Below are 16,182 nucleotides of genomic sequence, written 5' to 3'. Positions count from 1 at the left end.
GAGGCCATGGAGGGATTTGAAACAAGGATGATTGTTAAGGTAGGAAACGCGGCAGCCAATTTGCGCACAGTAAGATCCCGCAAACAGCAATAAAATTAATGACCAAATAATCTGGTTTACATTTAGTTGTTGGTTGAGGGATAGATTTTAAATTCGAGGTGTCGGTGGACTGGGAGCCAATGTAGGTCAGCGAGCACAGGTGTGATTGGTGAATGGGACTTGGTGTGAGTTAGGATACGGGCAGCAGAGTTCTGGATGAGCTCAAGGTTTTGGTGGGTGGAAGATGAGAGGCCGGTGGGGGAGCATTGGAATAGTCAAGTCTTGAGGTATCAAAGGCATGGATGAGGATTTCAGCAGCAGATGAGCTGAGGCAGGGTCAGAGAAGGCAACGTTATGGAGGTGGATGTAGGCAGTCTTGGTGATGGAGAGGATTTGTGGTCAGAAGCTCATATCAGGGTCAAATAGGACTCCAAGTTTGCAAACGGTCTGGTTCATCCTCAAACAGTGGTCATGGAGAGGGATGAAGCACTTTGAGACATTCTGAGGTCATGAAAGGCGCTATACAAAAGCAAGTTCTTTCTTTTTCCTTTATTAGTTTCTCTGTTTGCTGTTGGCCAAGATTTGGAGGAAGGGGGAGAAGAGAACGTCCCTTTAAATGTTGCATTTCAGAGTATGACGATTGTAACAACTTTTCACTATTTCCACATCCACCAACAGAGAGAGAGAGAGAGAGAGAGAGAGACTCAGGAGGTGTCATCATCAGTCACATCCGGGTGGATGTAAATAAATGATCTTGCTGCATCTGGTGGATCTTCATATCGGGCAGAGCTCAGTCGGAGAGGATGCGCTGGAGTTTGGAATTGGCGCAGGCCCTGGTCGTGCTCGTGCTGTGGGTCTGCTGCGGCTCCGGGACCGGCTGTCCATGTTCGGATCGGGCTCTGTGCAAACCCGTGACCGTGGAGCATGAGTTCGAGGTGGGTGTTCGGGGCTTGGGGGTGGGTGTTCGGGGGCCGGGGGTGGGTGTTCGGGGGCTGGGGGAGTGTGTTCGGGTCCGGGGGTGGATGTTTGGGGGCCGGGGGTGGGTGTTCGTGGGTCGTGGGTGGGTGTTCGTGGGCTGGGGGATGGTGTTTGGGGGCCGGGGGTGGGTGTTCGTGGGTCGTGGGTGGGTGTTCGGAACAGTCTGAGGGGTGTGGGTCGGGGTGAGGGACAGGTGGAGCTATTGGGATGGGGGTAGAGGGGCGGGGGGAATGTCCGATTATTGTTGAAATGCAAAGTGTCTCATATTATAATCCGTATGTTAAAGTGTTAATATTGGTATAGTTGCAGTTTGTATAAAATAGGACCAACCGTAGTATTGAGCAGTGCAAAGATATTTTAACAAGTGCAGCATCCATAAAATGTGTTTTTAAATATATTTCTGCAATGTGCAGAGTCTTAAATGATGTGTGATCTAACTCCTGCAGTGTGTCTGTCTAATACCATGGTTAAGGTCACCAGTTTGTGGTTTCCACAGAATATTGAAAATCCTGGAATCTCATGTCATAAAAATGACATTTGACTTTTTCACTCATTGTAAAACTGGGACCTTGGCCACGATTAAATTGAATACAACGTAACAGATCTTTAAAAAATACATTGGTTGCAAAATGACTCTGTAACTGCTGACTGTATTGATGAGGTCAGTATTTACTTCAGAGCAATGTTACTAAGTGGGCGGTGTGGCAGCAACAAGAGCACCACCAATATAACCTGCAGGCTCGATGTGTTCATTCTGCTTTTATCCCACTTCTCCCACCTTCCCACCAACAAAACATTCTTCTGACAGATGGGTGGGATAAAAGTTTCCTGTCTGTTGGTTCCAAGAATGAATAAACTTGAATTTATGTCGCACCTCATGTCCTCAGGATGTCCCAAAGAACTTCACATGAAATGAATTACTTTTTGAAGTGTTGTCGGCAAACTCAGCAGCAATTTTTAAAAATTCGTTCATGGGATGTGGGCGTCGCTGGCAATGCCAGCATTTATTGCCCATCCTTAATTGCCCTTGAGAAGGTGGTGGTGAGCCGCCTTCTTGAACCGCTGCCGTCCGTGTGGTGAAGGTTCTCCCACAGTGCTGTTAGGTAAGGAGTTCCATGATTTTGACAAGCGACGATGAAGGAACGTTGATATATTTCCAAGTTGAGATGGTGTGTGACTTGGAGGGGAACGTGCATATGGTGTTGTTCCGATGTGCCTGCTGCCCTTGTCCTTCGAGTTGGTAGAGTTTGCGGGTTTGTGTGGCGCTGTCGAAGAAGCCTTGGTGAGTTGCGACAATGCATCCCATGGATGGTACACACTGCAGCCACTGTGCTCCGGTGGTGAAGGGATTGAATGTTTCAGGTGGTGGATGGGGTAGCAATCAAGCGGGCTGCTTTGTCCTGGATGGTGTGGATTTCTTGAGTGTTGTTGGAGCTGCACTCATCCAGGCAAGTGGAGAGTATTCCATCACACTCTCCTGACTCGTGCCTTGTAGATGGTGGAAAGGCTTTGGGGAGTCAGGAGGTGAGTCAGTCGCCACAGAATAGCCAGCCTCTGACTTGCTCTTGTAGCCACAGAATTTATATGGCTGGTCCAGTTAAGTTTCTGGTCAATGGTGACCCCCAGGATGTTGATGATAATGCCGTTGAATGTCAAGGGGAGGTGGTTAGACTCTCTCACATTGGAAATGGACATTGCCTGGCACTTGGCGTGAATGTTACTTGCCACTTATCAGCCCAAACCTGGATGTTGTCCAGGTCGTGTTACATACGGGCACGGACTGCTTCATTATTTGAGGGGTTGTGAATGGAACTGAATACTGTGCAATATTCAGTGAAAATCCCCATTTCTGACCTTATGATGGAGGGAAGATCATTGATGAAGCAGCTGAAGATGGTTGGGCCTTGGACACTGCCCTGAGGAACTCCTGCAGCAATGTCTTGGGGCTGAGGTGATTGTCCTCCAACAAGCACTACCATCTTCCTTTGTGCTAGGTATGACTCCAGCCACTGGAGAGTTTTCCCCCTGATTCCCATTGACTTCAATTTTACTCGGGCTCCTTGGTGCCACACTCGGTCAAATACTGCCTTGATTTCAAGGGCTGTCATTCTCACCTCACCTCTGGAATTCAGCTCTTTTGTCCATGTTTGGACCAAGGCTGTAATGAGGTCTGGAGGCGGGAACCAAACTGAGCATCGGTGAGCAGGTTAATGGTGAGTAAGTGTCGTTTGAAAGCATTGTCGATGACACCTTCCATCACTTTGCGAATGATTGAGAGTAGACTGATGGGGCAGTAATTGGCCGGATTGGATTTGTCCTGCTTTTTGTAGACAGGACATACCTGAGCAATTTTCCACATTGTTGGATAGATGCCAGTGTTGTAGCTGCACTGGAACAGTTTGGCTGGAGGCATTGCTAGTCCTGGAGCACGAATCAGCACTACAGTCGGGATGTTGTCGGGGCCCATAACTTGGCACTTCTTGCTGAAGATGGTTGCAAACACATCAGCCTTGTCTTTAGCACTTACGTGCTGGACTCTGCCATCATTGAGGATGAGCATCTATCCAGAGCCTCCTCCTCCCGTTAGTTGTTTAATTTCCACCACCATTCACGACTGGGTGTGGCAAGACTGCAGAGCTTTGATCTGATCCGTTGGTTGTGGAATCATTTCGCTCTGTGTATAGCATGTTGCTTCCGCTGTTTAGCATGCATGTCGTCCTGTGTTGTAGCTTGACCTGGTTGGCACCTCATTTTTTGGTACGCCTGGTGCTGCTCCTGACATGCTCTTCTGCACTCCTCAATGAATCAGGGTTGATCCCCTGGCTTGTTGGTAATGGTAGAGAGAGGAATATGCCGGGCTATGAGGTTACAGATTGTGCTGGAATACAATTCTGCTGATATGTGCAGAGCAAGGTCCCACAAACAGCAAGTTGCATGAATGAACAGTTAATGTGTTTCTGCTGATGTTGGTTGAGAGAAAAGTGTTGGCCAGGACACCAAGAGAACTCCCTGCTCTTCAATATTGCCAGTGGTCTATTAGATCCCCTTTAACATCTCATCCAAAAGACAACCCCTCCAACAATGCAGCACTCTCTCATTACTGCACAAAAGTGTCAGCTCAGATGATGCATGTTTGATATTCTCAGTCCAAATCAAAGGGCCCAAATCACAAAACTGTGATGAACTAAACTGCAGCACTAAATAGGCAGTCTCATTTGAGAACACAGGATGGTTGGTGTGGGAAATGGAAAAATGTCACACTGGTGCAGTATGGGCTGTTTCTCTTTCTCGGGAACTATATTCTGATCTAGTCTTGCTGGTCTCATGGTAGAAATGCTTGATTTGACACCAGGTACCTTGAATGGAAAAGTTTTTAAACTGTAACTCTAAAATTGCTTGTAATATGAGTTTATTTAGTTTAAGTTGTCCTTTTGAAGTGTATTGAGCACCAACACTTGGAATGGAGTATTGGGATGTGAGCTCCTTTTCCTCATGTTATTCAGTTCCTATCACCTGCACTATTGTGGAGATGGAAGTTCTGAGAGGTTGTTCCTCTTTAGCATATTCTTTTCTCTGGTGGCTGCATTTAGATCGACATTGGTGGCAACCTGAGAATCAGTTCACCAGCCGTTCCTTACCCCGTAACCTGAGGAAAAGATAATGGGCCAAATTTTGCTCTAACAGGTCATCTAACGGTGCTTGCCGTTACTTGGACCTGCCCTTGCACGTTTTTGAGTGGCAAGTTGCTGAAAGTGCGAACTGATAACGGGGCAGTGAGTGAAACAGGGCATTTGGGAGCTGAGTGAACAGGACAAGCAACAGGGTATCTCCTTAACCAATGAGATTGAAGGATTGTGAAATTAACAGCGCAAGGATTGAGAAGGAAGTGTAAATTAGAGTGGGCGAATTCAATGTCAAATCAGGTACAGAAAGAGAAATAAAGAGAGGAAAAGAAAGATTGGATTAAAAGAGAGAGAAAAAAGCGAGTGAAAGGGGAAGTAAAAAAAAGTTTGAATTTTAAATTTCCATTTTTAAATCTCCAACAGCAATTAAATCCTGAAGGAATGAGACTCCACTCTTGTAATAGTTAATTTTCAGTGCCAGAGATCTTGATTGCCGATAATGAACACATTCACCGTCGTTAAAAAGGTACTTAGACTGGAATGGAAAAGACGTAACTTTCCATGGCGAGTTTAGTTTGAATCTCCTGCGCAAATACATGAACTTTACGTCGTTCAATGAATTTTAACGGTGAGCAAGATAGCGAGATGCTGTTTTCGTGAAGCTAACAGCGGAGCAGCCCAACTCGGTCATCAACTTGTGGATGTTTGAGTTTAACTGCGTATCTGCCCCTCGCCTGAAGTTGCTGTACCATTTACACATAAATAAAACGAGCGCCATTAGCCTCACCATTATTTTGTCAACAAAATCTGGGCCATTGATTGTGAAAATATATATTTTTTAAATGGCAGTTTTCTGCCCTTCATTACTGCAATTGACTGCTTTATTTTGTACCAGGTCTTTGTCTTTGATGTTGGAGGAAAGGATTGGAAGTATTATGACTGGTCTAAGGTTACGACTATTGCAGCCTTTGGACCTTACGATCCTGAGCTTTTGTGTTATGCTCATGCGAATCAAGTTCGAGTTGTCCTGAGAGGTAAGTAATTTTTTCACAGAAAAAACAAATGTCCTTCTGTCTTCCAATGCAAGCTGTATTATTGAGAACCACATAAAAAGACATTCAGTGCACAGCCTTGAATTGCGACCTTACAGTGCTGAAATTCCTCTACAGCTCCTGCACAACTCGAGCTAATAATTCCACATTCCATCTATAATATATTAAAATCTTACATCCACACACACACCTCCTGTCTACAAAACCTTACTTTCTATTTTCAAGTTTTTCACACTTTTGTGGCAACTTTTTCCATTTATAAATTCCTCTGTCCACATTTATAATGATGTGGAGATGCCGGTGATGGACTGGGGTTGACAATTGTAAACAATTTTACAACACCAAGTTATAGTCCAGCAATTTTATTTGAAATTACACATTTATAATGGGAACTGTCTCCGTAAACTTGATGCACTGTAATTACATCCTCCCCACCAGTGGTGGCACTGTCGCACCTCTGTTTTGCATCTTTCAGCTCAAACTGCCATTTAAATAAAAATTATAATTGATCAAAGTATTATATTAAAAATTAGGACAAAAGTTATGATTTCACAATGGGGTCTGAGTTACATCTGAACACCCTGGTTGAATTATCCCCCACACTCTAATCCTGTTTCGCCTGAATACTACACAAGTCTGGACTCTCTTTGTCCATTGCCATGGGAGATTGACTGGTGATGCATTTTTATTCTACTTTTCACCTCCCAAACTTGCTGGGTTCGTGAGCACTGAGCGGGAGTCATCTGATCTAGGAGTAGGGGAGGGGAAGAATTCTGAGGAGGGAGATTGTGGGATCCAGCAAGGACTCAGGAGATGGTCAGGGATTGCTGGGATCTGGCAGTATTGGGGAGATGAGGGAATGGAGGGTCTAACATGTCTTGTTGGGGAGGAGTGGGTTCTAATGGAATGGGACCCAAACTGCTATTGACATCTTTGGAAGCATCAGTCCCTCACCCCTCACATGTTCCTGCAAGTTAGGTGCCCGAACCACCGCTTCCCTCATCGTCGCCCTATTCCGATCTTCTGTACTTGCCTTGAGCATTTAAGCAGAAATGCTTGGTTAAGAAAGCCTTAAAAAGCGCAAACAAATCACTGGGGTTCATTTCTAGAGGAAAATAATTCACAGCAGAGAAGTTATGTTAATCTTGTATAGGTCCTTGGTTAGAAAACACTGAGAGTACTGTGCACAGTTCTGGTCTCCATACTACAAAAAGATACAGAAGTACTGGAGAAAGTGCAAAAAGGGTTTACAAGGATGATATCAGAACTGAGAGAGTATAACTATCAGGAAAGACTGAACAGGCTGGGGCTCTTTTCTCTGGAAAAGAGAAGGCTGGGACGTGATCTGATAGAGGTATTTAAAATTATGAATGGGTTCGATCGGGCATATGGAGAGAAGAATTGGCAAGATGTAACGAGTGCCACAGGAATCAGTGTCCTAGTACATGAATCACAAAAAGTTAGTATGCAGGTACAGCAAGTGATTAGGAAGGCAAATGGAATATTGTCATTTATTGCAAGGGGAATGGAATCTTAAAGTAGAGATGTTTTGCTACAGTTGTGCAGGGCATTGGTGAGACCACATCTGGAATACTGTGTGCAGTTTTGGTCTTCTTATTTAAGAGAGGACATAATTGCTTTGGAGGCAGTTCAGAGAAGGTTCACTCAACTGATTCCTCAGAAGAGGGGGTATCTTGAGAGAAAAGGTTGAACAAGTAGGGCCTGTATACACTGGAGTTTAGAAGAACGAGAGGTTATCATATTGAAACATACAAGGTCCTGAGGGGACGAGAAGGGGTAGATGATGAGAGGATGTTTCCCTTTGTGGGAGATACCAGAACTCGTGGCCACCAGTTTAAAAATAATGGGTCTCCCATTTAAGACGGAGATGAGGAGGAATTTTTTCTCTCAGAGGGTCGTGAGTCTGTGGAACTCCCTTGCCAGGGAGCGGTGGAGGCAGGGTCATTGAATATTTCTAAGGCTGAGTACGATAGATTCCTGATTAACAAGGGAGTCAAAGGTTGTAGTAGGTAGACAGGTAAGTAGGGTTGAGGTCACAATCAGATCAATCATGATCTTACCAAATAGCAGAGCAGGCTCGAGGGGCTGAATGGCCTACACCAGCTCTTGTATGTTCATATGTTCGTATTTTTCCATTTGTGGGCGAGTCCAAAACTAGAGGTAATCCAAATCAATAAGATAGTCACAAATAAATCCAACAGGGAATTCAGGAAAAACTTATTTAGTCAGTGAGTGGAAAGAATGTGGAACTTGCTACCACATGGAGTGGCTGATGCGAATGACATAGATGCATTTAAGGGGAAGCTGCAGAAGTATATGAGGGAGAAGGATATGTCCAGGCTTTGGAGACAGGCTGAGGCCTTCAAATAAAAACTTCACTTGTCTTTAATGTCTTCACTTGAAGCAAAGACACTAAAAGACACAAAAGAAAATTAGTTGGACAAATACAAACATGTTATTGTGAAATGTCATTTTTTGAATTTGTATTTTATTTTAGGAACTCTTATTTTATAAATTAAATATTGCAGTTACTGAGGAAAAACATGGTCCATGAAAAACAGTTTCAGCTGCAGGTTGAGAAACCTGTTCCACACCATCACTTGGTGGCCGTAGTGTGGAACTGCATCACCACAGGCCACATTATGGGCAAAATCCTGTTATAAAGGAGACAGGACGGGCGTCACTGGATGGGAACACAATTAAAATAGAAAAACAAAAGACACTGTTGACACAGAACTTTTGAATAGAAAGATGACAGGACACACTGTTTTTAACAACCTATAAATAGATAGGTGGAACTTTTATTCCCTGGCACAGCAGCAGTCTGCCACTGATGCCAGGATTTAGAATGAAGAATGCAGTTTAATGAAAGCTCCACCCAATTGTGTCCAGAGCCCAGCACACACGCTCCATTCTTCCGACTCTGGGCCTCTGAGATTTCTCCTCTTCCACCATCAATGGCAGAACCTTCAGCTGTTACTGTCTTGAACTCCAGATTCTTCTTCTTCAACCTCTTTGTCTTGCTATTTCTCTTCCTATCTTCGAAAGCCTCATCAAAACCTACCTGTTTGACTGTGCCTTTGGTCACTTCCCTCAAGTGTCAGCTTAGCTCAGTGGTAGCACTGTGTCTCTCCTCCTGGGTCAGAAGATTTTGGGTTTACTCCAGGACTTGACACATAAGTGCAGTACTGAGGGAATGCTGCATTGCCAGAGGTGCTGTGTTTCAGATGAGACCTGAAACAAAGGCTCCACCTGTCTGTTCAAGTGGATGTAAAAGACCCCATTGGCACAATTCAAAGAACAGGGAGTTCTCCTGGTGTCCTGGACAACATTCATCCCTCAACCGACATCACCAAAACAGATTAACTGGCCATTTATCGAATTTCCTCTTTGCGGGGCCTTTCTGGGCACAAATTAACTATCACATCTGCTTGCAAAGCAACAGTGATTACGCTTCAAAAATAATTAATTGGCAATGAAGCATTTAAGGACATCCTGAGGATGTGTCAGGCACTATGTCAATGCAAATTCGAGCTAAATCTTCCTCTACTACTTCCGACTTGATGTTGGCAGTTCTGTCCTGCAAAGTGTCTTGGGACACAATGTTGTGCGAAACATGCTCTATAATTGGAAGTTGTTTCTTCACCCTTCACCAGGAGTTTTTATACTATGGAACATTGTATTCAGACAACGCCGTGCAAATTGGATCGATAAGCAATTGCAGTTGGCAAAAAGGCAATTTATGGATGGAATCAATTTGGATGTGAACATTGCTGCTGGAAATCCATCTGTCGGCTATTTCGAGATACCAAAACTGGTTTCCGAAACCATGGGTGTGTTCCACCGTGAAATACCTGGGTCTCAGGTGAAGGAGCCATTTTTTTCATTAGATGGGGATAAGCAATTTACTTTCTACTTAATTATGAAGGAAGATTGATATTTTTCTGGATAAGTGAATTGAAATCATGATTTTTCGCTGCTGTTTATCAGTGCATCATCTTGTTACAAAGCTGCTTTGACAATTGCTGAGGTTAGAAATTTGAGATTGAATCAGTTTAAGCTGGATATGCAGCAAACTTGATGCTGCATCACTTGTAGCCCAGAATTATACAAGTGACTTGAGTTCCAGCTTCCATGCATGGGATGGTTCGAACTGTAATTTTCACATAGGTTCTCAGAAGGTTACAGCACAGTAGGAGGCCATTTGGCCCAGCGTGCCTGTTCTGGCTCTTTGAAAGAGCGAACTAATTAATCCCACTCCCCTGTTCTTTCCCAACGGCCCTGGAATTTTTTGCCCTTCAATTATTTATCCAATTCCCTTTTGAAAGTTACTGTTGAATCTGCTTCCACCACCCTTTCTGGTTTTGCATTCCAGATCATAACAACTCTCTGTGTAAAAAAAATTCTCCTCATCTCCCCTCTCATTCTTTTGCCAATCTCCTTAAACCTGTGTCCTCTGGCTATCAACCCTCCTGCCACTGGAAACATTTTCTCCTTATTTACTCCATCAAAACCCTTCTTCAAAGGAAGAAAAACTTGTCTTAATGGAGAGCCCTTTGACATCCTTCAGAAATGTCCCACAGTTCATATCCAATGAGTTACTTTGAAATAAAGGGACTATTAAGGAGGCAAAAAAAGAAATCACTCGCTGCATTTTTATTGGGTAAAGTTTGAAGCAGACTTTTACTGCTGAGAAGTTTGCACATAACGGACTTTGATAACTCAGATTACAGTGATATAATTCTTGACCTTAGGCTCCCGAATGCCTTCTTGTTCAGGCAGTGACTACATGAGCCATGCAAATCCTGGTTCGTGCTGAGTTATCTGATTTCAGCTGGGATGTTGGAGGGCACAATTTACCCCGAGTGCCACTGGGTCGGGGAAGGTCAAATGAACCATCTGATCATTATCTGGAAACCTCCCACTGGAAGTGTGACCATGCAGATGGCCACCAATTGGGTTAGTCCCCCCACCCATGTTAAAATAGCCTGCCAGCACTCAATGTCTGGCCTCACATAAAAGAACTTTGGCCAATTTGACTCGGTATTGGAGTGTGGCTGGCCCTTTTGGGACTACAATTTGGTCACAACTTAATGCCTTTTGGAGAGGAGGAGAGAAAATTGATGGAAAATTGGAGGAAGAAGGTGAGTGAGCAGTGGGGAATTGAACCTGATTAATATTTGATAACCGAGGATCCTATTAATTCTAACTCACTATTTGCCCCAACTTTATCCTGTTCCTTTTTATACAGTCATGAACACTGTCGAACTCCTAACCTGTTAAATTCACAGTTCCCATGGACCATGTGCGAGTGCATATAAAAACCATATAACTACTAGTGATATCCAACATAAGGTATGAGATGAAACTAACTTCTTCTTGTTACTCTTTGGCCCTTAGGTCACATTTAACGTGCCTTGGTCTCCAGACTGCATTGATGGCCGATGCTATGACTTTTTGAGAATTGCAAATTCCTGTGACTTTTTATTTGTGATGTCCTATGATATGCAGAGTCAAATGTGGGACAATTGCTTTGCAAAGGCAAATGCTCCCTATTACCAGACTTTATCAGGTATGTACAATAAGACCATCTGGTTCAGGGTCTACCTGCCCGATATCAATGTGAATCTAAGACCCTCATTATTATTTTCCCCATTTAGGTTACTCCGCTTATATCAATCTGGGAATTGATTCCAGAAAGCTCGTGCTGGGAGTTCCATGGTATGGTTATGACTATCCTTGCACACAGTTTTTTGAGGTAAGGTTTTGTCATTATCTGGCTTTCAGTAATCCGAATTATTTAGAATAGACTATTGTAAACCATTACAAAAGAGCCAGAGGTGATCTGGGGAAACATTTTTTTTACGCAGCGAGTTGTTATGATCTGGAATGCACTGCCTGAAAGGGTGGTGGAAGCAGATTTAATATTCACTTTCAAAAGGGAATTGGATAAATACTTGAGGGGAAAAATTTACAGGGCGATGGGGAAAGAGCAGAGGAATGGGACTGATTGGATAGTTCTTGTGACGAGCCAGCACAGGCATCATGGGCCGAATGACCTCCTCCCTTGCTGTACTTACTATGATACTATGATGTTATGATTGTCTTGTTGCTGTGCAAAATATCCCATTGATTCACTGTTCTGGAGAAATTATTTGTTTGCAGTGCTTGCTCTCTGGGCTTACCTTATCTGTGCTATTTAACATTTTATTCCACTGAGGCCTCCCCTTAACTGCATTCTTCTAGGTTGTAAATCTTAAGCTTCTCGAATCTTTTCTCAAAGCTCATCCTTTTAACACAAGGAATCATAAGAACATAGGAACAGGAGGAGGCCATTCAGCCTCTCAAGCTGTTCCGCCATTCAATTAGATCATGTCTGATCTGTATCTTCATTCCATCTACACACCTTGGTTCCATAACCCTTAATACCCTTCCCGAACAAAAATCTATCAATTTCAGTTTTGAAGTTTTCAATTGACCGAGCCTCAACAGCTTTTTGGGGGAGAGAATTCCAGATTTCCACGGCCCTTTTCGTGAAGAAGTGCTTCCTGACATCACCCCTGAACAGCCTTGCTCTAATTTTCAGGTTATGTCCCCTTGTTCTGGACTCTCACACCAGAGGAAATACTTTCTCTCTATCCACCCTATCAACTGCTTTGATCATCTTAAACACGTCAATTACATCACTCCGTAATTTTCTATATTCAGTCTTGTTGCTGTCTATTTGAAATTACAACCTTGTCCTTGTCTATAAATGTACTATTTAATTTTATATATTTCAGTGAGAGACCCTCCTGTCCAAATTGTAAAACTTATTTTTCTCCAATTGTTCCTCTTTACACTTAGAGATCAGTCATGTTGTTACTGCATTTTTGAAGTTACCAAAGTAACTATATTTTCATCCTTTTGTATTTTCAGACTGGTAGGTGTGTATTGGAAAAGATTCCTTTCCGAGGTGCCCCTTGCAGTAATGCAGCTGGACGTCAGGTCCCATACAAAGAGATCGCAGAGCATGTGCACAAATCAATTACTGGCAGATATTGGGATGATGAGCAGAAAGTCCCGTCTTATATCTACATGGTAAGACTGTCAATCAAAACACAATGGAGAGTTGTGCATTGTCCATTCTTTGCAGAATGCAAACCTTGCAGTATTTCATGATTCAATATTCCAAGAAAATGGGAGTTGACAGACAAAGCACCAAACCCAGTTCCGTTTGTTAAGACATTGTGTATGACCAGTTGCAAAAAATGAGATGAGCTGTGGTCTTTTCAAATCGATCACTTTACACAACCCATATTGACCCTCCTGTGAAAATTAGCGATTGTTTGGTTTGTGAAATGTGTGCCCCTGTCTCCCATTTGATGATCAATTTAGCACAAAAGATTGACGGGAGCGTACCCTGTACATAAGAAAACTGCACAGTAGCAAATACCACACACTCTTGATCTACTGCATTCTAATGTCCTTCAGGGAAGGAAACCTGCCGTCCTTACCCGGTCTGGCCTATATGTGACTCCAGACCCACAGCAATGTGGTTGATTCTTAATTGCCCTCTGAAATGGCCTAGCAAACCACTCAGTTGTAAAATCCAGATACGAAAAGTCATAATAAGAATAAAACCGGATGGACCACCCGGCATCGGACCACTAGGCACCGGACACGACAACGGCAAACCAAGCCCAGTCGACCCTGCAAAGTCCTCCTCACTCACATCTGGGGACTTGTGCCAAAATTGGGAGCGCTGTCCCTCAGACGAGTCAAGCGACAGCCTGACACAGCCATACTCACAGATCTTTCAACCAACTTCCCAGACTCTTCCATCACCATCCCTGGGTATGTCCTGTCTTCATCAATGACCTTCCCTCCATCATAAGGTCAGAAATGGGGATGTTCGCTGATGATTGCACAGTGTTCAGTTCCATTCGCAACCCCTCAAATAATGAAGCAGTCTGATCCCGCACGCAGCAAGACCTGGACAACATCCAGGCTTGGGCTCATAAGTGGCAAGTAACATTCGCGCCAGATAAGTGACAGGCAATGCCCATCTCCAACAAGAGAGGGTCCAACCACCTCCCCTTGACATTCAACGGCATTACCATCACCAAATCCCCCACCATCAACATCCTGGGGGTCACCATTGACCAGAAACTTAACTGGACCAGCCATATAAATACTGTGGCTACGAGAGCAGGTCAGAGGCTGGGTATTCTGTGGCGAGTGACTCACCTCCTGACTCTCCAAAGCCTTTCCACCATCTACAAGGCACAAGTCAGGAGTGTGATGGAATACTCTCCACTTGCTTGGATGAGTGCAGCTCCAACAACGCTCAGGAAGCTCGACACCATCCAAGATAAAGCAGCCGCTTGATTGGTTCCACCACCCTAAACATTCACTCCCTTCACCACCGGCGCACAGTGGCTGCAGTGCGTACTATCCACAGGATGCACTGCAGCAACTCGCCAAGGCTTCTTCGACAGCACCTCCCAAACCCGCGACCTCTACCATCTCGAAGGACAAGAGCAGCAGGCACATGGAAACAACACCACCTGTATGTTCCCTTCCAAGTCACATACCATCCCAACTTGGAAATATATCGCCGTTCCTTCATCGTCGCTGGGTCAAAATCCTGGAACTCCCTTCCTAACAACACTGTGGGAGAACCGTCACCACACGGACTGCAGCAGTTCAAGAAGGCGGCTCACCACCACCTTCTCAAGGGCAATGAGGGATGGGCAATAAATGCCGGCCTCGCCAGCGACGCCCACATCCCATGAACGAATAAAAACAAAATACCTAGTCACATGTCTAATTGACATTGGCCAAGTCTTGCTGAGATACTTGATGCACTGCAGTCAAACGCTGTGATGCTTGAGCTTTCAGCAGTAACATTGAAATCATGTTTTCCACCTTTCGATTGCAATATTTTGTTACTTTGAGCAATTTGAAAAGATTATTTTGAAATGATAGAATGTTCCACATTGAGTTAAATCAGACCTTGGATAATTCGATTTATTTTTTTAAATCATTTTCTCTGGAGGCCCATGCTAACTCTGACTTGCAAGTCATCTATCTCTTTCTATTTCCCCCAAATCATTTTTTTCCCAATCAAACACCATAATCTTTTGACTTGTTGCATCCGAATTGACATCTGGGCTGTTCATGTGGATTTTTCTAAGTTGCTGTACTGAGGGAGTGCTGCACTGTCGGAGGTGCCGTCCTTCAGATGACACGTTAAACTGAGGTCCCGTCTGTGCTTTCAATGTGTGCCTTATGTTCATATGTTGCACAGCATCCAGATGAGTTAATTGGTTTGGGTGTTAAAAAAGATAGACTTGGAGCTGCTCCTGCTCCGTTCCCGTTACTTGTGTGGACGTGCAGCGGAAAACCGCGTTTGTGCACGGAAATGGAGTTTCTGCCGACGGTCAGGGGACGGAGTGGGAGAAGCCCTGAGGAAATTGCCGGCCGTTGCCGTAAGTCCCTAATTTTTGAGTTTGTTTTGCTCATTTGTCATTGTGCATTTTCTCATCGTACATTTCAGTCCATTCTGTCTTCTGCTGATGAAGATTTTCAGCATAGTGTCTCGAACTGAGCATTGACCCAAACCCCTCGCTCCTATCTGTGTAACTCTTCATTTTTTTATGGCAGGTTAATAATACATTTCATGAGGTCTGGTATGACGATCCACAGAGCATTTCAATTAAGTCAGCGATCATGAAGAAATTGAGACTCCGTGGCATAGGCATGTGGAATGGAAATATGCTGAACTACAGTGATGATCATTTCATAGTAAAGCAAACTGAAGACATGTGGAATGCTCTTTGCCCTTTGTGAGGAAAACGGCGACGTTGAACCATCTCATCTTAACAGAATGTAATCATTTAATTTTGCAAGTAAACTCAGCAAAAAGTGAGCTAGCTTCCAACATGAGAAATTAAAGATAACGCAGATCTAGGGAACAGATTTAACATTTTGTCGAGCTAACGAATTTCTATTCAATGAAAAGAAAATGTACGAATACAATTTGTACTACAAGATCTGGTCACTTCAGGCATCTCAAGTTGTTTACAAAATGCATCAAATCTGTATTGACTTTCATAATGCTTAATGATAGTGCAGGTTAAAACATCTTGCCGCTAATTATTTACAATTCAGAAAACAAGTCAGCTTTCCCGTTGGGTAATAATCCAATTCTGATATGCACACGCGTGTTGTCTGTTTTATGCACATCTTAATTCTTGACAATGATTTTGATGATTTTATTTTGATTGGTTATCATTTTGAACCGAGATAACTTTAATTTTCAACTTTCCTCCATTAAGGGGGGGTGAACGGACCAGATAATAGTATCCTGTGTACTGCTAGTATTTTTATTTAATTGTAATATTACAAGACAATGTAACCATTTGAATTTTATTCCACCTGAGTGCTTCACAATTGTCTATTCTTGAAAAGCAATTTAAATTTTT

The 16,182-nt window shown here is 43.6% G+C and overlaps 1 protein-coding gene across 1 annotated transcript; it reads left to right on the top strand.

Moving 5' to 3' along the window:
- Positions 1–842: 842 nt before the first annotated feature.
- Positions 843–15,547, top strand: LOC137324951 (di-N-acetylchitobiase-like). The gene is made up of 7 exons (XM_067989642.1): positions 843–974; positions 5,536–5,674; positions 9,370–9,578; positions 11,114–11,285; positions 11,374–11,471; positions 12,632–12,793; positions 15,362–15,547. The coding sequence occupies exons 1-7, from the start codon at positions 843–845 to the stop codon at positions 15,545–15,547; spliced, it is 1,098 nt and encodes a 365-aa protein (XP_067845743.1).
- The last annotated feature ends 635 nt before the right edge of the window (positions 15,548–16,182 follow it).

This window comes from Heptranchias perlo, chromosome 9 (assembly GCF_035084215.1).
Source record: "Heptranchias perlo isolate sHepPer1 chromosome 9, sHepPer1.hap1, whole genome shotgun sequence".
Lineage (NCBI taxonomy): Eukaryota > Metazoa > Chordata > Chondrichthyes > Hexanchiformes > Hexanchidae > Heptranchias > Heptranchias perlo.
This window is presented reverse-complemented; position numbering and strand designations above follow the sequence as displayed.